Source organism: Manacus candei, unplaced genomic scaffold, assembly GCF_025592945.1.
Source record: "Manacus candei isolate 608988 ecotype Guabito, Panama unplaced genomic scaffold, ASM2559294v1 h1tg000090l, whole genome shotgun sequence".
In the NCBI taxonomy this organism is placed as follows: Eukaryota; Metazoa; Chordata; class Aves; order Passeriformes; family Pipridae; genus Manacus; species Manacus candei.
In genome coordinates, this window is record NW_026138138.1 from 205,792 (window position 1) to 230,005 (window position 24,214).

Consider the following 24,214-nt stretch of genomic DNA (forward strand, 5'->3'; position numbering starts at 1 on the left):
TGAAAAGCCTGCATCTTGATACCCAAACGGGTTGAAATACAACAACATGGCTTATGTTCCTGTTGATCTTTGATACTTCTCCTCTTAGCTGGTAAAAGGTAATGAGACTGAAGACATACAGGTCAGAAACCAAGCACTAACAATGGGAAAGAACTATCACACATTTCTCTGGCAATATCATTGGTTTACGTGCAGCTCTCTAGCTCTAACAGCTATAATTTTCCCCATAAATATGGTGTCAGTGTCCTGTACCTCCTGACTGCCAGGAAACACCTGGCTGATACCCCATGCTGTCATTGCTGAGGAGACAGCACATCCTGGATTAGAACAGCAAACAACACAACGCTGCATTTAAACCCACAGGGGGAAAATGAGCCATATTATCAAGCTGCCAACACCCACAGAATATCATTTAAGACAGCTTAAAAACAAACCCAAAAATTTAGCATCAGCCAGAGAGCAGCTCTCAAAGAATGACCTGTGACACTGCAAGGTGACACAAAGCATATGATCAGCAGCATCTAACAAGTTCACCTGCAGGCTGGTTTTGTCAGCCCTCCTCTTGAGGCCAGATTTCACACCAAATCTGTGCATCAAGCAATTTTGTTCCTCCCCTGATTAGATCCTCTCTCTTCTATCTCATGAGAGATGTTACTTTAAGGACATGCTCCTCTCATGACCCCTACATACTCATGTATGGAAAAGATGCTGAATGTGTCAAACCTCCAACCACAAAAAACTCTGCTGTTCTCCAAACATGCTTAAATTGCTGCCATGAGCAATTCTAGGTGTGGGTTGATTGTACAGTACAGAACCCCAGCTAGCACTAAAGCTTCACACAGCATCTAAAAAATTATCACTATGGTTAACTGTGGTTCTCCTTCACCTTCCCTTACAGCCTGTTTTAGGTACAAGGACATCTGTTCAAAAATAGCCTTAGTAAAATTCATCACCCTGACATACAAATAGTCTGCACAAATTGCAGCCTTCCCAAAAAAAGGGCTTTATAAATCTTGGCTCACGATCGGCACCATCCACCGGTTACCCATGACTGCAGGAAATGCTCCTGAACACAAACTGGAGTTCAAGAACACAAACTTGCTCCTTCCTCTGAACTACCAAGGAAGGAAGGTGGTTGTACTGAGTTTGCCTTCACTGCAGTTCAGAACAAAGAGTCTGTCCATTCGAGTCCCTGGGACATCCTGGAAAGATTAACAGACTTTGTCAAATGACACTTGCCATGACTCACTGTCTTTTTGTGTGACATAAGAAAATTAGACTGAAGAGCTGTCATTAACTACATCTTTTTGTTTTGCAGTAAGCAAGCACTATTTGTTCCTGTCGTGTATCTTGATGTTCAAGATTTGTCCCAGAAAACCACGTAAAAAATGGTAAATTTTTCTCCTGGGTCTGAATCACCATGGACTGACTCTATTCAGCAAGCCTCCAAAAAGAGAGGGGGAAAATCCCAACACGTAGGTCTCTAAGAAACATCTGAACAGAATAAACAAAGGGCATTAGAACACAATCAACAGGAAGAGCTCTCAGTAACACAATGCACAGGCTGCTCAGCTCTGGCTGCAGCGGAAGGAAGCTCTAGTCAACAGTGCACAAAATAAGCAGGACCATGGTGCAGTCCAGAGAGATGCCTTTGTGTTATTCCAAAAGTTCAATTTCTTTCAACTTACTAAAGTAGGAAAAGTGGGAGGAAAATAAAAATCTCACTAGAGCTTCACTTTCAAACTTTCATTTCGTGTCTTATGGAACTTCAGTGCCTTCACTTTTGCTATGTTCCTACATACACACCCTAGAAAGAAGAGAAAAACCCTGGTAACTGTGTTCTTCTGAATGCTCCAGATAACACAGCATTCTGTCAGTGACAGACTACAACACAGTCTATTAGCATTATAGATGTTTATTTGATCAGGTATTGGTCTCTTTCCTGACCTTTAACTCATACTGAAGGACTCAAATCAACCTGTATTAGTTTTATGCTTCCTCCCTCTGCACAGTGACACTGTTTGCCTTCGATTTACCACCACCACCAGGAAAAAAGTGTCAAATGTCAATATTTAAGCAAAATAAATATTGTTAGCACTTCTTAAAAGACAGTCATGTGGACACTCAAAATTCAGCTTCTAGTTGCACTGGATTCAGGCATCCTCATAAGCACAGTAATACATCTCACCTTTATTTGAAAAGAGTTGTCAGTTTTCCACAGCAAAAGAGAATTGCCTGAGTATGATTATTTGGAAATTACATTTATGAACTAATTTTGTTACAACCTGCCCAGTTCCTTCCTTGTCTTTTTTCACGACCTTTATGCTAAGGCAATTCTGTATGTTGTGTAGTGGATCTGTTGACAATTACTTCACCCTTTAAAGACTATCAGCAACATTTAGGCCAGAGAGAGTTAAGCAGCAACTTCATCATAAAAAAATAACAGCAGCTACCCAAATTGCTAATAGTACCTATGAAGGACAGGGAGTGAAAAGTACTGTCTTAAAAACATGGAAACCGGATGGCCAGAGACACAGAAAGTAAAAGACAAACAGAAAATTCCTGCCCCCCATAATTCCACCCTACTGGAATGGCCATGGAGACAAAAAGCTGACTGCAGTTGTCAGAGAGCCTTACAGGAGGAAAGGCCATTGATTCTGGGGCAGAATCATACAGAGCCTAGAGAACCCCAACCAAACCTCTTAAAACCAGGAGAAAGCAGTTAGAAAATTGAAAGTGGAAGTTGTAGAAGGGCACAGACACACTGGAGTGGAGTTTGAGAAGACACACACTCTATTAACAAAGCAGCATTTCCACACATACCAGTCCTGGCTGTTAATGGCATCTCCATATCCTGGTGTGTCAACTACTGTTAAACGCAGCTTCACCCCTCGCTCCTCTATCTCTACTGTGGAAGCTTCGATTTGAACTGTCCTCTCTATTTTCTCTAAAATAAAGGAACATTTGCATTGTTATTATGCCTATCAATTGCTGCAGAAAGCCCTGCAGGATAGAGCAACAGAGGAGGAACTGCCATCTGGAGTGTATTGTAACCTACACAACATCAAATATTTTAGAGGAAAAGAACAAGCTGGGAGGTAAAATTTAACACCACGTCTTTGTAAATAAAAAGCAGCAATAAACTAAAAGGGGGGTTACTCATAACAATATGCAAAAATAAAACTTGAATACTCAAAAGCATGCTGGACTGTCAAAACCAGGATTTAAGGCATTAGAGGCAAAAAGCAAGAGAGGAAATGGGAGCAAAGCCACATTTAGGTACATGGACACCTAAAAGGCTTGGGTGGTGTTGTTTTTAATAACAACTGGTGAAGAAACAAAAGCTGAGTCTTTGAAAGGAAAAATAAATGAGAAAATGACAACTCAACAAAATACAATTTGGAGGATTAAAATACATGTAGACAGCATGAAGAAAGGGTGTCACGGGTGAGGCTATCAGAATGAAGCATTGTTAACTGAAAGAACATGAAGTTTTGTAGGATGTGTGCTGGAGGAACTGCAAAAGCACATTTACCTGCAGCTCCAGGAATATAACGCTCTGGATATAGATCAGTCAGGAACAGACTGTTAATTAAAGTGGATTTTCCTAAGCCAGACTCACCTACAAACAAAACAATTCAGGTTATTAAGCACATAAATGTCTTACTCCAAGCTTTTTAAAACCCCTCATCCTTCTTCAGGTCCACATTATGGAGGAAAAATAATTTGTTCATCAGGATCCACCCTAGCTTTTGATATAAAAACATCAAAGGTTCAGCTAAGCACTTTGAAAACACCGGAAAAACAAGGCTCCAGTGTTTTCATGAATGTTACATGAAAATTTTAAGTTTACTGTAATAGATGTCACAATAAAAGCTGAAAGGTCATGCAGCACTTTGGCTGTAGACCTAGAGACAGTTCAGTTACTTAAGGGAAATTAAAACTTTTTCATCTAAACTTACAAAAATCGGGAGCTGTAGCTCTCCCATTGAAAATTTCTGAGAGCTTCATGGTTTTCCTAAGCTAGGAACTGAACCTGGAACAGTGTTAGGAAGGAGAACGAGTAAAGCAACCCCAAACTAAGAGTCAGGGTTTGCACCCTTACAGCTGAGCCTACGTACGTTCTATGAAACCCAAAACCATTCAAAATTCACCTGAGAAGTTTCACAATTCTGTAACTTCAAGTCATACATCAAAGTAATAAACTTGTAAATGTGACTACTAAATCTCAGTTTCAAAAAATCACTTTTTTCCTAGCCCAAGGAATCAAAGGAGTCAGCATTTAGAACAATTGGCCATGTTATTGTAGATGCTACTAATGTGATCTTGGAGATGGAAAAATTATATCATCACAGACTACATGAAACAAGAACTCTACACTTAACACAAATTACCTGTTTATCTCACAAACACTGCTGAACACTGCCACCAAATAATCCTAAACAGTACTACAGAGCACAGAGAATAAGATGGAAGTGTTCTGCATCTCTTCCCATTTTCATTTTCAATAACTGCTACAGAACAGTGACAGTACTGTGGGCTCCCTTTGCACTTGGATAACATTAAACTGATTCAATGCAGATATAATTCAACATGTCACTTGGGAGACCTTTGTGCCTAAAGGACTCTCCATCAAAGACACAGGTGCTCACTGACAGAACAGGCAGGGTTTATTACTATTTATTATTTCTTAAATTACAGGTTTATCTCTGACACAAAAGTGAGTCAGTACTGAACAGCAGCAAACACAACAGCAGCATCACCATTTCAACAGCAAGATACTGACCATGTGCATTCATGCCTTGAGTTGGGGAAAAAGAGTCAAAGGAAGATTAAACAACCCCCCCATCATCTGACAGTGAGTCAGGAACACAAAAATGTTCTGCTGGCTCAAAGTCATCACCTCTAATCACTACAAATACTCCCTCCTACGAAACAGGACAAAATGGTAAGAGATTTAATTAGAAAGTATAGAGGTTCAAAGCTTTTTTTCTGTGTAACAGTCAATTGCTAAGTAGGAAGACAGATACACCTCTGAAAGAAATTTCATTGTTGTTGTAGAGCAGTCAAAAACACTTAAAGAAGTGACTTACCAACCACCATGAGAGTGAACTCAAAGCCCTTCTTCACAGATTTCCTGTGAACCTGGTTGGGCAGGTTAGCAAAGCCCACATACCCCGCCGAGTCAGAGAACTGCAAGGAAACAAAGGCTGGGAATAAATGAGATCCTTCTCCCCCTTCAAAGTTGTAAACAACTCCAGCTGATTCTACACAGTAAGGGGCAGAGGTATAAAAAGTACATGGAAAAATAGAGAATGAAACCATTTTTTGCTGCTGTAGCAAGGCAGACCCTGACACAGGCCCATTGACCAAGGCTGATGTATCAACAGAAACCAGTCACTACCTTGGGCTACACAAACAAAAGTCTCCCCTTGCATAAAATCAACATCTGCAAGCTTGCAAGAGCACACTATTATCAATCTTAAGATGTAAATACAGCTAAAAATAGAAAAAAAAATCTGTTAAAATTTAGTATTTGCTGCTACTATCTTCTCTACAAACAATGTATAGGCTCCCAGGTAAAACACAGGAACATTGTACTCATGTAGGGATTTCCAAGACACAGTTACACAGAGATGTATCTTTGGCCTGTTAAGGTGCTCACCTATCTTCACCATCTTTAACTTCTAACACAAAAGCAGGAAAAAGAAACATGCCTGAAAAACTTATCAAAGAGATTTGGGCTATAAACAGAGCAGGCTGCTTCACCATCTGTTATCCATTGACTGAAAACCTGGTAGGAGCCTAAACAAGAACTGCAGCCACTTGATTTAGGGACCTATGAACTACCTGGAATCAGAGGTTTTCTTCACAGATGAATTTATGATAACATTTTTTATACAATGCCAGACATTTCCAGTGGGGCAGAGGGGATACAGCTGAAAAGGTAATTATTTATTTGCTAACAATCCAAAAACATTAGAAATGAAGGTTTGTCAAATGAAGTTTCCTGAGGTAAAAGTACCAATTTAACTGTGTAAGCAAACTCAGGCAAACACCAGGAAGCCTATTACGAGAATCACATGCAAGCTCTGTTTCTACTAAACAGTTCCTTTTAAGGAACACATCTGCAGCAATAAGGTATCATTTATTCACAATTTTACCACTTCATTAAAACCAGGAGTATTTTCAGAAGTTGAACAGATTCTAAACAAAATTTTGGCTATGCAGCCATCTCTTTACCTTCACTTTTTCACCTGACTGAGACATGTTTCGTCACTCCGAGTTTCAGACACTGTGGAAAACAAAGCCATAGTGCATGTTAGCTGACTTGAAGATTACACTGATTTTAATTCTGAACTGATCATCTGCTTATAAAAATCACATTTTATTCTAGTAGAATGAAATGTCACATACTCAAGGGTTGCCACAATAAAGAGGCCACAATCAAAATGTCTGCTTCTGAAAGAAGTTACACGGGATTGTCAAAACCAGAATACTTCATTTCAATACTTAAAAGTTTCGAAACAAAGATATTCCTTTAGAATGCAAAATACTAAAATTCAGTATCATAACAAACTTTCATCCATCCTGTCTTTAAAGAAGGAAAATTATCTACTGAAAGCTAATGCTGAGTATGCATGGCACTCCTGATGGAATGCTTTTTTAAGTTCTCTGATTCTGCACTTAGCTAATGAAACCCAAAATTCAAATATTCTCTGTTCCCAACCACGGCTGGGATATAACAGCACTAAGGAGGTCATTTTTCTTTCAATTTTTACCCTTTTGACTTATTATACTTCTCTTAAATATGGTTTACAAACCAGTGAACGTAATGTAACTGTTGTCTAAAAATTACACAGTAATTCCCATGAGAACAGGACACTCATGTGATTCCCAGGTAAGGGTCAGAACATAACATTATTCCCAGTCACTTCAAAGTCCTGTTGCTGAAAAGGACACACTTGGCTGACCCATTCTGGACACGGAAACTCACCCTGAGGTGAAGAACTCTCCAAAAGCTTTGTTCTCTGGTTCCAGACACCCCGAAGAAGGGTTTTGGCAAGCCCTTCTCTATTTACAGCTGAGCTGTAGGTGAGTTCTCAGGGCAGCAGAGAGGCCCCTTCACCCAGAGCAGCCCCTGAGCAGGGCAGGAAGTGCACAAATGGCAGGAGCACTTCCCAGCCTGGTCTGTTGGCAGTGCAGCTCCTGGCCTGGGGAAGCAGGGCAGTGACCTGTGCAGGCCCCTGTGTGCTCAGACCAACACCTTCCTGGGGGTAGCAGGAGCCATTTCAGCAGGATACAGGCCACTTTCTGAGACTGGCATTTTGACAGTCCAATCCTAGCAGAGACACACTCTGGACTGAGCAAAAGCAAAGTTAGCATAATTACCACTTGGAGTTTTAAAGAAAACGTTTTCAGCTCCCACAGCATTTCATTTGCCCTGCAGCAGACATTTAAAGTCCTGGCAGCTGTGCAGATGCCAGCCACCCTGGAAGAAAACAAGGCCTACTTTTCCCCCAAACCCAGCTCAGTTCCTTGCTATGAAAGCCTAATAAAACATCCACTGCCTGGAAAATAGGGAGGTCCTGATCCTAACCATCTGCTGGCAGCCCCTAATTAGGTATTCCTCAAAACAGTCTGGGAAAGTGTTAAGAAACCCTTAGGAATGGTTTTGAAAAAAAGAGAGCTTATTTTTCTTTGACCAATATGCAAGGGCTCATTCCAGCCTCCAGCCAACCCCTGCTCCAGATCCTTAAAGACAGTCACAGTCCCACTGACAGATGTAACCCATTGCTCTGGCCACATCTTGTTTCTAAGTTTGCAAACCTCTGCTGTCACTTTGTCTATAAAATCAGTAACATAATTCAAGAGTTTAGAAAAGCCAATAAAAAGCCACTGAGTGCTAATGTAGATAGACCTGGCCTATCTCCCACAGTGATGCCAGATGAGAAACCCCCAAACCAGCTGCCTGCAGATAGGAGGGGGAACAATTCAGGTTTCAATATGTATGCCAAATTGTCTAACTGCTTCTGCTTTAAGCTGACAGGAAAGTCACATCCATTATGGCATCACCCAAGTTACTTGATTAAGAAGCAGAAGAGTCAAAATCATTGTCAGTTGACTATGACACGTTTGGTTTCAAAATCAGTCTCTCACAAGAAGCTAAATTTACAATAATTTGTTCCATAAATATAACTTACAAAACCTGCTTCCTACAGGGCAAACCATATTCACCTTGGTTCTTCCACTGACCAAAAAGTTTCTGCAGCCAAAGCTGCAGCACAGCTGCTCTGATCACATCATGACTGCAGCCACAGGCAGCCAGTTGGTCATTTCCACTGTACTATGTTAGAATAGAAATATTCTAACTAAAAGTTACCTCAACAACAACCATAAAAACAAACACACAAAAAAACCCCACCCACAGAAAACACCTGCTGTTCCACAACACTTAATAAGGCACGGGGGTTCATTTGGGAGCTCAGCTACTCAGCCACGACACACTTTGCAGTTCCTAATACTGCCCTCGTGAGGTTTGCTCGAAAATCATTCAACCAACCACCCTCCCGGATGAACACGTGCTGTCCTCCCGAGGCTTTCCCATACAGCACAAATCAGAAGTTTGTCGCTAGCAAAACGCCACATGTTAAATCTCCTTCCAGCACCAACAACCTCAGCATCGGCGGCGCTGCTCCCAGTGAGAACGTGCTGCTGACCCAGCCCATGCTGGGCACAGTGAGCCCTGAAATCCAGAACTCTGCCTGCACACAGCTGAGGCAAACTGCAAAACCACGGCGAGCTGAGCCTCTGACTACACTCAGGGCAGGCCCTCAACCGGAAATGGGAATATTTCATTTCTCATCAATTTTCCAGAATAAAACGTATAAAAAACATAACTAAGGCAAACCAGAGCCTGTTCTGTTCTCTTTAGGTTTTCCGAGTCCTGTTTCAATCAGTACAAGATAAGCCAAGCAGCACATGCAAAATAGTACACAGAGAAAGGAACAGATAAGATGCAACTGCAATAACTTGCAAAAAGCAGAGAAACTTTATTTGTAAATAATTCTGGGCCCTATCTAGCAGGCCTAGAAGGAGAAAAGGACACTGTGCTCCAGTAGAGCAATGTCCAGATCTGTTTTCCAATGGGGCATAATGTAGCAAAGTTTCATTTCGGATCCCAACAAATTCCTGCCCTGAACAATGTGATGTCTGGCAACCAAAGGGAGCAAACTGCCACTAAGTTCAGTTCCAGCTCCTCCTCTGCAAACACAGAGCCCTGGAACGTGCCATCCCTCCCTCTTCTGCTGAGAACAGTATTCCAGTGAGAGAGAAAGAGAGGGGAAGGAAAATGGGTCATTTCCTTTGTTCCTGTCAGGATGCAAGAAGTAAACTGTTAGGAACAGGCAGACTGGGAGCTTCTTAATAAGAACCACACAAAGAAAGTGCCACGAAACATGTACAAAGAGTGTTTCCATATAAGGATACCAAACAACATTTTTAAATCATCACTTTAGAGCGACCTTACAACCATCTCTACAAGCAGAACAGCCCTCCTGATTTCTCAAATGAGGCTTTTCTTTCCATCTGAGATTATACAACTCTGATACTTTTTCAGAAGTATTTAATAACCTAACAAGGAACCACAACAAGCAGTAAAGACTTTAACAGGTTTCCCAGGGCTGGAAATGGTCTCAAAAACATCAGCATTCTAAAGTCACTTTTCAGACTCCAAGCAGACAGAGAAACACCAGGAATATGTCAGTGAAATACCAGTATTTGTGGTTTCTCACAAAAGCACTACAAAACCCCAGGAAGAAATGTCAGAGTCAAGCACTGAAGCACATCAATAAGAATGAAAAAAAAATATAACTTTGCCAAGTGTCTTATACATAGAGAAACAAAGAAGTTGAAAATTAGACATTTTCTCACTGTATTCCAAGCTGGATACAGGGATACAAATACAAAGCAGTTAACTTTTTTTTTTGGTAGCTTACTCATTCCAAGTTGTGTGAATCACTGAACTCTATCAAACAAGTGTGTCCAGCAGAGCCTGCTCTGTGTGCCGTGCTTTGTTCCTGCCACATCCTCATCTCTGAGGGGGGAAACCCCCCATCACTCCCCCTGGATCAACAATCACAGATGATTTCATTTTCCTCATCAGAACCAGGTGTTACCAGTTGAAGGAATTCTCTTTTAAACATTAGCAATTCTGCATTACTCTCACTCAGGAAAATGACTGTATCACTTCCCCCAAGCACAGAACTCACAGCAAATGCTACAACCCAGCTGTGACCTCTGCAGACAGACCACTCCAAGCATGAGCCACTGCTCTGGCTCTGCACTGGAGCTCAGTGCTCACAAGTCCCACAGACTTCACTCTGGTGCTGGATTTGAACCAAGGACACTCCACACAGATTATTACTGGGAATGCATCAAAACCTGGAACGTGCCTGTGACTTCCCAGCACACATGTACAGCAAAAGGAGCAAGGACTGGGCAAGTTAGGGGGACCCAACTGTGTGAGCACTGGTCGAGAAAAAGCAATGTGTGAATCTAAAGCTCTGATCCCAAATATTTTATTTAAAGTTCCATTTCAACAGTAACATTTTACTCTAGACACCTTCTTTCCTTACTGTTATATCAGTGAACACAGTGACTTAAAAAGCACAAAGGAGGCAGTGATACTGTTCTCATAAACGACCAGCTTTAGGAATGATGTGCTTCCTATGCAGGCAGCTTTGGACTGTATTTTTGCAGCTACTGTGTCAGAAAATTATTGGGTAACAGATCTGAAAACGTGAAAAGCAGGGGCTTTTTCAAACGAAAAAGCCAAACATATTAGCTGCAATCACTCATCAGGACACAGGTAGCTCTGCCTCACACCCACAGAATTTAGGTACAATGTGTACATACTGGCAACGCATAGCGAACTGATAAGCTGGTATTTTAAACCACTTCCAAATCACGCTTAAGTCCCGTGACACGACGAAGTCTCCGACCTGCACGTGAACAATAATGACGGACTAAACAAACCCAAACCCAAGCAGCGAAGCCGTGCTGGGTCTGAGGCCGCCCCGACCCGCGGCTGTGCCCTCCGGCAGCACCGCCCGCTCCACCCCGGCGGGTCTGAGGCACCCCGGGAATGCCCGCGGGGCCGGCACTGCCCGCTCCATGCCCGGCCGAGGCCGTGCCCGCCCCTCACGGTAACTCCGGCCCGAGGGGGCGCGGGCCGCGGCTCGGGGGTCCTGCCCCGCGGCTCCTCCCTCCCCACAGCGGCGGCACCGACCCTGCCCCGCCCGGGCCGAGCCCCGGGGCGCTCTGCGGGCGGAGGCCGCGCCGGCCGGGCCGGGCCCGTTCCCCGCTCTCACCTGAGCGCTGAGCCCTTAGCGCTGAGCCCTCAGCCCCGAGCCCTCCGCCCGCGGCCGCTCCGCCGCCGCCCCGCCAGGCCGCGATCCGCCCGCGTCCCACACGCCACCGCGGCCGAGCGCCCGCCTCCCCCGCGCCGCTCTATGGTCCGGGCCGGGCGCGCGGGAGCAGCGAGAGGAGGGACAGAGCGGTCCCTGCCCGGCCTGGCGGACCGGGCCGGCTCATCCGCCCGCGGCGGGGCCCGAGCCTGCCCTCGGTGCGAACCCTGAGGTAGGCGAGTAGCCACGGGGAAATCCAGCTTTTGGCTGTCACGCCGTGGGGAACATCAGCTGGTTGGTTTTCAGCTGCTCATTCACAGCACAGGGAGCAAATTTCTCTCGCAAGCATTGTGCAGAAGTTCCAGTGTCCTTGTTTTACTGCACTGTGGCCTTTCCTCGCGGCATTCCCTCGGGCTCAGGGCCGCTGTCACCGCCCGAGGGGCTGGGGGGGCTCCAGCAGAACCACCTGGGCTGTCAGCGATACCCGCAGTCAGCACACAGGAATAAATCACTTCCTCACGGGGAAACTGTCACACAGCTCAAACACTCAGCACTGTCCAAGCTAAAACACTGTCGCCTGAAGTTCAGGAAAGGCTTTTTCCAGCCTTCCACCTGCAAGAACTATGTCCAGGAAAGTTCCTGGCAGTCCATCCACACGTTTTGCAGAGGGCAGTTTGTATGTGTGACCCCGCAGGAAATCCTTTGACTTACAATTCTGAACACCAAGCAGCACATTTCTGTTCTTTCTGCATTTCCATCCATAAAGCAAACAGGGTTGCAGCTCACAACAGGAAAACGTGGAAGTGAAACAAATGCTGCTGAAGGCAGACTGGCATTATTTGCTAATTCACATTGTGCTCATATTATCAACGGTGCATTGATGTAATCTGAGTAAGAACCAGATAAAAGCCAACGAAAGCACAACCAAGTCCCATTTCCTGGGACAGTGTAATGTTGTAACACCAAGTTCTGTTACACAGTACGTCCTTGGGGGAGTTAAAAGACGGAATTTCGGTCTTCTTTAGAAATTAAGGTATGATTTAAAATTACTCCATGGATTTCCATACAGGTGTTTTGTACTATCACCAGAGGAACAACCAGGGCAGTTTTTTTCTTTCACTAAGTTAGAACACTGTGATGGACACAATGTTTTGCACACATGCACTGCTATTACAAGTAACTCCCATTTGAAGAAATTATAAGATATTAACACAGACAATGCCAAACCACAGACTGCCATTGACCCAGAGTCAAGTGGAAGTCCGTGCTTTCCCCTGACTGTCACTCCTTTCCTGTGGCAGGATTTAGTGCAAGGGGTGAAGCAGCCCCCAGTGGTTCCAGCAGCCCGTTATTGAGGCAATAGGGGTGGTGTTCCCAGGCCCTGGCTGGATCAGATCACTGACCAACTGTCACACAGAACCTTCAGGGGAGTCCCAGTCCTCCCCAAAAGTGCCACTGTGCCGGACAGTGATGTGAGGGGGGGCAGCTGGGGTAAGAGCAGAGGTCAGCTGCAGGCTCTGCAGGGCCCAGGAGCAGATGCTGAGGAACAGATAAAAGCAGCTCCGTGCCTGTTTCCTCCCTGCACTCTGGAGCTCGGCAGCTTCCTGAGCCAGGGGTTTTATCTTGCTGGTTCCCTCTTCCATGAATTTTTCTTCTTGCTTTTTGAACCCATCTCAACTTCTGGCATTGCAGAGCATCCTGTGACAGTGTTACAGAGTGTTATGCACTTGGAGAAAATGTGCTTTTGTTATTTTGTAACCTGTTACGAGACTCGTATGAACCCACAGTTGTAGGAACTCCAGGCGGCAGAACTGGAACTGTTTGGGGTGTGTAGCTAAGAAGTGCTGAGAACTGCAGGCACCTACAGCAAATGCAGGCCCACAAAACACATCCTGCATGTTCCTTGCTTCTCACCCCAGTATTAGGGGTGAGTCCAAACAGAAGAAATGGTTCTGTTGGAGGCTGTTCTTCCAAATGGTTAAATAGTCTAGAAAAGTTCATGCTGTGAACAGCAGTGACTGTGAGTCACTCATTCCCAGAATTATTATTTCTGAAAGAATTTTGTTTAATTCTTCCCTTGGAAGTTCCAATGCCTTTTATAAAAGTTCCTGATACATCTGGGTTTACATTTTCAAAAGCACAATTAAAGTCCTTCCTTGAATTCAAATATTAACTTTGTGTGGAGTCACATCTTAGCACATTAGAAATATCTCATCCATTCAGCAAAAGACATTATGTGTCTTTTGTTCTGGTCCTTACCAGAGAAAATGGTGTCTTACTGATTATAATAAAATAAATACAACCATATAACTGAAAGCTAAATTGAGTTTTAACAGATAAAACAACTCCACATTCCTTGGCATTATTTCTTTTACATTGAAGAAAAAAAAAGTTATGCTGCTTAGACAAAATAAAACTGTCTTTTTTCAGTTTTAGGATCCCTTTTAAATTGATTATCTTTTAATTCAGTCTGTTCCTCACATAGCTGGATGTTTGAAAGTTGAGCCTAAATTTTGTGTGATTGCTTTGATGGCTGCACTACAAAAGCAATTCATGAAGATATTGGCCCACTACTGTAAGACACTGAGCATCTTGAACTCTCCCAATCCTCCCTGGAGATAAAAATTACTCAAGTCCAGATTAAACAACTTATTCTTATCCATATGCATAAATTCTTTTCATTTCCATAAGGTTTCAGTTGGTGTTTGATTCAGAATATTTGTGTGTGCTTTGCCAAGTTACAGTACATGGCTCCAGGTCCAAGCCTTTCAGAAATAAATACTCAAGAGCTGCACACTGTGGGTGACATCCTCTGTTAAAGGATTACCAGAGAAAAAAGTAGTGGATGTCAGAAACAGTAACTTAGATATTCCCTGGGTTAATTTTAGGATTTGTGTGTGCTGATAGGCAGAAATTTAAGGGCAAACTTCCCACTGTCTGTTCATCTTTGGTAAACTGCTGATTTGATCAAAATGCTCTTCTGTGGGCTTTATCTGGAATCACTAACAGGAAGAACCACTCTAACATCTCACATTTTCTGTGTTTTTACAGATGTGCTGTGTCAGCAATCAGAAATATCAGGCCCACAGAAAGCTGGTCTCTGCTGAGCCCTTTTGAAGCCCTCAGCTCAGAGCTGGAGCTCTGGCAGGGCACAGACAGGAAGCCCCTATCTGTGGATGCACCAGGATCTCTTGACACAAGCTACTTTGCAAGTTATTTACAAATCCCTAAGAAAAGCTGCAGCAGATAAGTATATTCCCTTGCTGCAAAAAGAATTCCCAAACCTCGTTTTCAGTGACACACTACAGGAAATGAAGATTGTGTTTGACTTACAGCACTCTCAGAGTGAGACAGAAGTGTTTCTTTTGCATTTACAAGCATGTACAAACCCTCCTTCTCAAGATGTTACTTGTGGCAATGAAGAAGCAGTAAAAAGAACCTACAAATACTCTCCAGTGTTAGAGACATTTTACATCTTTTCACCAGTGACAGCCAGTGACTTTCCTCTTACTGGTAACCACCTTCACTTTCGAGAAGGAAATCATGATTGACCAGACAGATGTATGTTTTTCCCAAAACCAGGGCTTGACTCAGACATGTCTTGTGAAGAATAGGATCAGCACTGCTGAGCAGTAATCACTCACAATGAGAGGAGATGTGCCAAACCTCCCAGGTGTGCTCAGGAATGCAGATTTCCTGGGACACAAGAGAAATGTAGTACCTTTCCCATCACTAACCCTGAATGGGTTTCAGTAATTTCATGGTCATGTCTTTACCAATTACTTTCAACATTTGCAATGTGTATTTAAAACAATGGCACTTGTCCTTGCTGACTGTTGTTTACAGACTGACATCTGTCTGTCAATCACCATGCAATTTCCCAAAAATTCCATGGGAGAGAGGTCTGCCAGGATCCTGGTACACCACCATCTGTGGAAGGAGGCAAACCCTGGAGAGGACAGAATCAGCCTGCAGTTCTCCTGAAGGAAACGTGCAGTAGGATGGAGCATTAGGCATGAAACAATGTGTATTTCCTACAGCCCCCACCCTGCCTACCCAGGCTTTAACACATTCCCAGGATCTGTCCATGGCATTAAAGAGAACCATTTGAGTGGCATGGCCTCAGCATGTGCATTGTGATCTTTTGGTGAGCAGGATGATCAAACCTTTTCTGCTCACCTGCAGATGTGACATTCCAGGCTTTGGGAAAGGGCTCTCATTCACCACATCAACTGTCCTGAACAGCCTTGACACAGTTATGGTGTCCAGTGACACTACAGTGTTCTCTGGAAACAAGGAGCTGAAGAGGTGTGTGCACAGCTCCTCACCAGTGCAGCCCAGCTGGTCCTGACTGGGGTGACAGAAAGGTTCCCATCAGGGCCTGCTCTTAGAACACAGAGACACGGAGATAATTCCAACACTGGGAAGCCTCAAATGCTGATCGAGAAGTTCATGTGCAGAGGAATTCAAGTAGGAAGGTGTGGAACTTGGTCCTGATGATGGTTTAGCACAATTAATTCCCTCGTTCTGTGAGGAAAGGCTGTAACACTGTCTCAGTGCTCCCACCGCGTGTGGCCCAGCCAGACCCAGGCTCCTGCTGCCTCCAGGCAGAGGGGGTGTGTAAAGCAGGGCTGGGGCAACTGTTTGGAAAGGGATATAAAGCAAATATATGAAGGCTGGAAGCCTTTTTCACCTCTTTCACTACTTTCCCAACTATGTATCTGTTTCCTTCTTTTCTTTTACCTGAGGCTTGTCACATCACCACTGAGGGGGAACAGCAGCGTGGGCACCCACTTCCCAATCCTGAAGGGCAGCAGCAACACTTGTACTAAAAAAAGTGTTGGATTCTTCATCATTAGCACCAGTCATGGAGCACTACTGGTTCCTCTTGCAAAATTCTGGCCTGACTTTTAAATCACTGTTTCTCTTTGCTCAAAAGATGATCTAAGAGAGGAAGTAACAATTTCATGTAAACCACTTCTGCTTGTTTCCAAAATAAATGATCTTTACATAGGTACTATGGTGAAATTGTGCACTTTCATTTTGTAATAACCTGCTCATTTGACAAGGACTCATTCCTGTGTGCCAGTCTTCTGATGTGTAACACTGGTCTGAAGACACGTTGGCACTGCTGACATGCAAGGACTTCCTGAAGCCCTATCTTACTGTGGAATGTGCACTCAAACTCCAACTAAATCTCTTCTCTTAGGAAAAGAGTTAGAGTTTAAAGGATAATTCAGAAAGGAGTAATCTTCACTGAGAAACCTCAAGCTTTCTAAATAAAGAACAGCCCTTGCCTAACCACTCTGTATTTGTAAATCTCTTTGCCTTTATTCCAGCACTAATTAGAATACAAAATATGGCACAAAATCAATCTCTAATAGGATTTCTAATTCTTCACCTTTGCTTATGTCTGATCCAAAAGTTATGGTAAGCTCTCTCGAGATCACTGGGCTTTCAATTAATCCTTTGACTCACACTCCATCTTATTCACACAAACAATACTAGGTTTGTGCAGAAGATTGATCCTAAATGTCATTTTCCTCTCTGTCTTCTAGATGCTTAATATTTTAGGGATGAGAAGGAGCAGAAACACTTGGGTAAGGGACACTCCAGAAGTCATAAACCAAGTGTGCTCTGCAGACTACATTTCAGGTGCCCAAAGGCAAATCTATGCCAGCATTGCTGGTGGGATGCCTTGGGGCTGAGCACAGCCCTGGCAAGGCTGGAGGGCACAGCACTTCTGTGCCATGGGACAGGGTTCATACCCCAGGACAAGCAATGTGGGGAGAGCCTGGACCCCCCTTAGCAGCCCTCCCAGTTACTCTGAGCCTGGTATTTGTCCTGATTATGTCAGGAAAAGAGCAAAAACACAATCACCTCTAATCCCAAAGCCCCTCTTGCTATAGCATGGCTCCTGTGCAATTGTTCCCAGCTTGAATACCACTTCCGCCCATTTTCACGGGCTGTAAAGCCCCTCTAAGCATCCCCCCAGAATAATTTAATTAATACACAGCTGGAGCAGAAATAGATGGAATTACATGAATGGTCATTTGTTAGAGTTATTTTGCTGCAAGAACATTGTGCTTTGGAGTTTAAAGGAATCCAGACTTTTGCAGCAAGGATTTAACTTATAAGCAGCGATTTTCTTTACTTAACATCCCAAGGAAAACATCATGCTGATGTGTGTTTCCTTTTAACAAATAGAACCCTTTCATTTCTGAGAGTTTAATTTTCAGTGTTGTGACACTTACACCCATCACAAAGCAGCTGTGCTGGAGCTGGTGGGGTCCTCAGGCCCCCCAGCCTGAGTCAGTCAAGGTAGCAGTAAGTGAAGTGAGCAGAGGGGGAGCACCTTGCACCCTGGTCTCATTAAAGGTGGTCTGTGCAACAGACCTTTGGGATCAGGGAATGGAATAATTGAAAATGGAGGTTGCTGCCAGTAACCAGGATAAAAGCTAATATCTGGGGTAAGGAAAAGGAACAAACAGACAAAGGTGAAATACCAGCACGGGAAATGCCTGTAAGCAGAAAGGTCCAGTTGCTGTGTGATTATTAAGTGTGCATTTCCCCAGAGAAATAATTGCCTTGGATTAAGTGATTTGTAGGAATCAGTTGCTGGGTTACAGGTAGCAAGGAAAGGTGGGGTGGGGGCTGCAGAGGTAAAACAAGCCTTGCAGTAGTTTCCCTTCTCAGCCCCAGGGCCCGGGCAGCTGCCCCGGCCCCGTCAGTGCCTCCCTCCTGCGGCACAGGCCATTTATCGGAGGAAATTCAGAGTTCCGTGCTCCCGGGCGAGTGGCAAGGGTGGGGCTTTCCTGTGCTTGTGGGCTAAGATAACTGGCATTTCTCCCCCCTTTCGTGATTGTTCTTCTGTGCCGTTTTCTATATAATCGTTATTATCATCATAAATACAGATGTTATTCCGTTTCAGTCTGTGCTCTGGGTTTCTTCCTGTTCACCTCTGAGATATCTCTGTCTCTGTGGATGGTTCTTTTGCACATTCTCCCCTCCCTGACACCAGGGACTCTTCTGAGTGATTGTAAGCAGCCTCAGTTTGACAGACTGCACAGCCCCAGTCACACATTCCTCCTGAACTTGCACACTGGAATTTGCAGTTTTGAATAATTGAAGTAAACTGTATGTATTTCATATACAGCTGGAAGAGGAGATAAATCCTCTGAACTCCATTTGCCAGGCAGTCTTTGTTAGGAAGACATTTTCCATGCTAGAAATGTTTACAGCTCCTCCTGCAGAGATAATCAATGGAAGGCTGCAGTCGTCATGTGTCAGCATGTCCTACACCGCACTCCACAAAGCTGCTGATGTTCTTTGGTTTCCTTTTTTTGGGTGTCTTGTGGCTAAAAGCTTGTCTCCTGGCTGGGAAAAAAAAAAAGAAGTGAAAGGCCACATCCAGTGTACTGTGACCTTGTTGTCATCCTCCTGTTACTATGCCAGGGTCTTCTGCAGAAGAGTCACCACTCAGGATGTATTGGGACACTGCCCCGTGTCACCTCAGCAGGCACATCCTCAGCTGGCAATCCATGTGATTCCTGTAACCTTTGCTTATCCTTCCTTCTGCTGCTTCTGCTTCTCATGTGGACTTTTCCATTCATGCTGCACTCATATCAGCCTCAAGATTTCCATCACAAACCTCTGCATGCCATAAAACATGCTGTAAGTTACTGTGCAACAGAGAAAACCACTTATGTAGGGGCAGGAAATGTGTTATTTTCAAACTCTGCAATCTCCTCTATGCTAGGATACCTTGGGCTAGTTGAAACTAAATCCACAAAAAGCCAAACCAATTCTAAAGTCAGTGTGAACATAACTTCCAGTTTTGTCTAAAACATTTAAACTTATTGCAATCAGAACAAGCCTTTCTCAGGGCACCCGGTGGGAAGCCCCTGGGGCACAGCTCCCTGTGAGTGCTGTGAGCAGCTGGTGGGGTCGGTTCTCTTTCTCTGGACTGGAACACAGCATTCCCACCATGAGCACTCCCTGCCAGCCTTGGGGGCTGTGACATGCTGCTGCCTGCAGGGACTGAACCAAGGCTGCTTTGCAAGAGCAAAACACCAGTGGGCCATGAAGAGACTGTAGCAATTACAATGTCTGCATGGCCTGACAATGAAACCTCTTGTAAATACACCCTTTTTGATATGGGCACATAACTCATCAACATACCATAAAGATTCAAAATGTACTCGAACTATTAAAAGAGTAAAGTCAAGTTTGGGATCTTTGTGGTGACATATTTAAATGGTATGCTTTGCTCTTGGCTCCAGTATCAGAAAAAAAAGTTTCACAGTCGGTGTGAGCAAAGAGCAATTATTCTTCCTGGACCAAACTGAGAATCTGTCTACTGGTACTGACAGGTGACCTGCAGATCCCACGTTCAAAGCTCTTCCATTTTCAGGGTGGTTCCTAAGCATTGTAAGGGAATATTTTATTCTGGAAGAGCAACATTAGAAATATGAGCAAACGTGTAGGCAAATGCCACAGTATTTTAGTTATCTATTTAAATCTCACTTAAGTAGAGAATATGAGACTAATTAGTGAAAAAATGTATTTTGAAGGTATTTTTTCTGTCAGAATTAGTGGGGCTTGTCTGTCTTCAAGTACAGACATCTGATAGTACCATGGTTGTGGGTTCAATCCCTGTATGGGCTATTCACTTAAGAGTTGGACTTGATGATCCTTGTGGGTCCCTTCAAACTCAGAATAATCTGTGAAATCTGTTTGGTCGTGCTTTTTTAATGTTGCCTGTCAGAGTGTGCAGGAGAAAGCTGTGCAGGTCAGTCAGCACACTTAGTGTTCTGGGAAATGATCAATTAGACTCTGATAAGCAGGACTTCCACACTGCTGGGTGCCTGCGTTGGGGCAAGACCTCTCCGAAGGTCTGGCTGCGGACTTTATCAGTAAATAGGAAACACACAGATAACGGTACCGAAAGGAATTCGAGCAGATGGACTCCGCGAAGAGATGCCTGCAGCCCCGCGCTGAGCTGGGAGCGGGCAGCGTGGCCGCGAGCTCCTCCCGGAGCAGAGGGACGCGTTCCCGGCTCCGGCGGGACCCCCCGGGCAGGAGGGAGCCCCGCACGCCCCCCCGGCCCTGCCCGTGCCCCGGGGCGGGCGGTGCAGCCCGGCAGGGCAGGGCCGGGGGCGGAGGGCGGGCGCCCCGCGGCCCCTCAAATAGCGCTGCCCGCGGCCGCGGCGCGCAGAGCCGGCTCGGCAGCGCGGGGAGCGCAGCGCACCCGCCCCGTCCTGCCCGCGGAGCCCCCGGGACGGCAGCATGACCTCGGCGGCGCTGGAGATCCTGGGGCTGGGGCTGGGCATCCTGGGCTGGGTGGGGGTGATCCTGGCCTGCGGGCTGCCCATGTGGCAGGTGTCGGCCTTCATCGACGTGAACATCGTGGTGGCGCAGACCATCTGGGAAGGGCTGTGGATGAACTGCGTGGTGCAGAGCACGGGGCAGATGCAGTGCAAGGTGTACGACTCCATCCTGGCGCTGCCGCCCGAGGTGCAGGCGGGCCGGGCGCTCACCGTCGTCGTGGCGCTGCTGGGGCTGGTGGCGCTGATGGTGACCGTGGTGGGCGCGCAGTGCACCAACTGCATCCGGCCCGGCAAGATGAAATCCCGCATCGTGATCGCCGGCGGAGCCATCTACATCCTCTGCGGGGTCCTGGTGCTCGTCCCGCTCTGCTGGTTCGCCAACATCGTCATCAGCGACTTCTACGACCCCACCGTGCCGCCGTCCAAGAAGCGGGAGATGGGGGCCGCGCTCTACATCGGCTGGGCGGCCACGGCCCTGCTGCTCTTCGGGGGCTGCCTCATCTGCTGCTGCTCCTGCTCCCAGCGCGACGAGACCTCCTTCCCCGTCAAGTACTCGGCGCCGCGGCGGCCCACGTCCAACGGCGAGTACGACAAGAAGAACTACGTCTGAGCGGGGCCGCGCCGCTCTCGGCCCCGCGGGGACACGGACACACGGCCGCGGGCCGGGAGCGCCCGCGCTCCCCTGCCCGGAGGCTCTTCCGAACGGGCACCCCGTGAAGCGGCGGCCCCGGGCAGGGCAGCGCCCGGCGGGTCGGGCCGCTCCGCTGCGGGCAGCGCGTCCCCGGCCGGGGTGACCGAGCGGCGCGGCACCGCGGGGCAGCACCGGGACATCCCTCCGGGCTCCGCCGCCCGCCCGGCTCCCGCTCCCGGCCGCGCCCCGGCGACGCCCCGAGACTCGTGAGTACTTCGCCGCCGGTGCCTCTCGGCTGCTGGGACCGGCGTCGGGTGTGCGCTGTCGCCCAGGAGGAGATTCCCATCCGCGTTCTCCCTCCTGAAAGCCCGCGTCTGGCGGCTCCCGCTGCGGCTTTAACTGAGTAGGGGGGTTTGATCTTCTGTTTGGGCAACTAAACTAGAGATCCTGTCCAAAGCATGGCACTAACCTTGATCCTTAATCCCGCTGTTGTTTGGAGAAAGGTATTTGACTTTCTTCATTTGTTTCAGTCCCTCAGAGAAGTGAGTTGGTCTGTGTGTCTTTGAGACCTTGAAAGAGATTTCAGGTGGTTGCTGTCCTTTAGTGGAGTACAAACCAGATTACACCAGGTTGCCCCTTGAGGTTCTTCATCCCCTCTCCTCCATCAGCTTATGCTCTGTTTTTACTTGAATATGAACTCATTGCCAGAATTATCCGAGGCCTAGATTCAGAGATCTGGGAGATCACTCTATGTCCTGGCTCCAGCAGGGCCTCTGCTCCTCTCATCTGCACTACAGGAGATTGGAAGCATAAAAATTGCCCCAGATACTGATGGTTGGGGGGGTGATGCTTTTGTGGCCTTCTTGCCAAGCCCCGCTTGCTGCCAATTTTGAATTGTGTGCTCAGTTGGACGTGCACTTGGTTGGCTCCCCACGATGATTTTGTTAACACGTGCTTTCCTTCATTTACCAAATCAAGCAAAAAATTGCTAGAAGAATTTTACCAAAAATATCTTGACTGAGACTTTATGTCAGCTGATCAGGAGATGTGAAGTCCTGGCTCTCACAGCTCTCAGCTCCTGTGCCTTGCCCGGTAACACACTGCAGACTGGAAGGAAGACACATCGGGCAACATAACTCTAATTTTCTGAGCTCAACACCTGCAGAAATTTGCCACAGCCCGGAATACCAGCTTACACTTTTCCATTTTACACTGCAGAGACAAACGTTTTTTCAAGGGAGGGGTTAGGGGGATGTGTGAAACTCCTCCACAGGAGTTACTTGTACATCAGCACAGGATCCTGCTCCCGCCCGTGGCAGCCTCTGCATTGCCATAAGGAGATTTCTGCCAAGAGCCAGTGAGGAAATGTGCTGTTTATGTTCCTCAGAACACAACACTACAACCTCATGGGTCCCTCAGAGTCGTGTAGCAGTACAGTGCACACCTGACCTGAGCATTAACTCTTATCTTTCTGATATCTCCGAGACTGGTGGACTAATCATAACTGTGGGTCTGTGACGGATTGACATGGACTGTGTTCCTGCCTTGCTTAGCAAACTTAAAACCCCGGGGGTATCAACATGTTCACAGACCAGAATGAGAGACTAAAGCCTTGCCCCTGCAAATTGTGATGTTGAATATTGAGCACATGATTTACCCTTTTAAAGATAACTGCTTTCAGTTTTTTAAGACATAAATAGCAGGGTCTGAGCCCATCAGAGAACACAAAAGCAGAGCAATATGTCTACAATTAGGTTTTTTCTATAAAGAGGTGCAGTTCTTATACTGTCTGCATTTAAATAAAAGCTGTAATATTTTTGTTATGATGTGATATGTAGTTTTGGTACAAGAATGAAATATTCCATATTTCATCATTTCAACTTTTTTAAACAGTGTAACCTTGTAAACCTTGTAAAAATGTATTTAAATGCATATATTTTGCAAGAAATCTACCAAAGTTGGCTTGCTATGTGGTTTGGTGCCTTTATTTGTTTCATGATTATTTTTTACTTTAAATGATAATGTCCAACTGTATTTGTCACCCAGCCCATAGACACACTACACCTTCACTCAGAGCTCTCTGCTGTCCAGCAGATATCAGCCCAAATCCTGGACCTCGCTCTTTGGTCTCCAGTTAAAGAACTAAACCCCCCGACAGATGTGTCTGCACGACTCTGTAGAGCAGAGCCTTCAGAAGTGCTGCAGAATTTGGGGTCTGTCTGAAAGATTAGATCTTTCTGGACAGTGCTGCACTAGAATTTCAAATCGAACCAAAACTGGTGTCTGTGGTAGAGGGAGGGAAACCTACACCTTAGAAGGGAATTTTCTTCAACAAGCCAAACTTCTTGATACGTTTCTTTGTGTCATGGCAGGGCTGGATCCTCTTGTAACCAAAATCTGAACCAATTACACAACAAGAGCTCTTGGAAGAAGCCAGTGCTACCTGTGCATGTGCTGCCAGACACAGCATCATCCTGCCACAACAACTCACTGCTGGTGGAACAAGGTTTTGCTGAGGTCAGTGGGACAGCACCCAACAATACTGCAGGAAGTGGGGCCCATCTTTGAAAATGTTTTTGTATTTAATCTCATCCTGCTTAGTTGTCACTGTGCTTTACAAGATAACCCAGATGTTACTGTTACCAATAGCACTGGCTTCGAGGTAAAAGTCAGCTGGTTTGCCCTATGATTTGTTTTCTAAGAGCAAAGACCTGGACCTGAACTGAAAAGCTTGGAACTGCTCAGGATCAGGCCTGAACCTCACCCCAATGAAAAGCCTATAGCACTTGTTTACTATTTTTATTTTGTATTTATGTTTCTCATAAAAATAAAACCATGTAAACCAA

At 45.6% G+C, this 24,214-nt stretch overlaps 2 protein-coding genes across 3 annotated transcripts in view; one reads left to right on the plus strand and one right to left on the minus strand.

The window, feature by feature from the left end:
* Window positions 1-11,472, minus strand: part of LOC127460908 (septin-2) — a 34,691-nt gene extending 23,219 nt beyond the window's left edge. For both annotated transcript variants that reach the window (XM_051767971.1, XM_051767970.1), the window contains exons 1-5: window positions 11,373-11,472; window positions 6,244-6,295; window positions 5,094-5,193; window positions 3,536-3,622; window positions 2,824-2,947 (exon numbers count right to left, since the gene is read on the minus strand). In XM_051767971.1, the coding sequence (XP_051623931.1) occupies window positions 2,824-2,947; window positions 3,536-3,622; window positions 5,094-5,193; window positions 6,244-6,270 (338 nt within the window). In that variant the 5' untranslated portion in view covers window positions 6,271-6,295; window positions 11,373-11,472. The remainder of the gene's footprint in view (window positions 1-2,823; window positions 2,948-3,535; window positions 3,623-5,093; window positions 5,194-6,243; window positions 6,296-11,372) is intronic.
* A 9,150-nt stretch (window positions 11,473-20,622) lies between these two features.
* CLDN5 (claudin 5) lies at window positions 20,623-24,214 on the plus strand. The gene has a single exon (XM_051767976.1). The coding sequence runs from the start codon at window positions 20,697-20,699 to the stop codon at window positions 21,345-21,347; it is 651 nt and encodes a 216-aa protein (XP_051623936.1). The 5' UTR covers window positions 20,623-20,696; the 3' UTR covers window positions 21,348-24,214.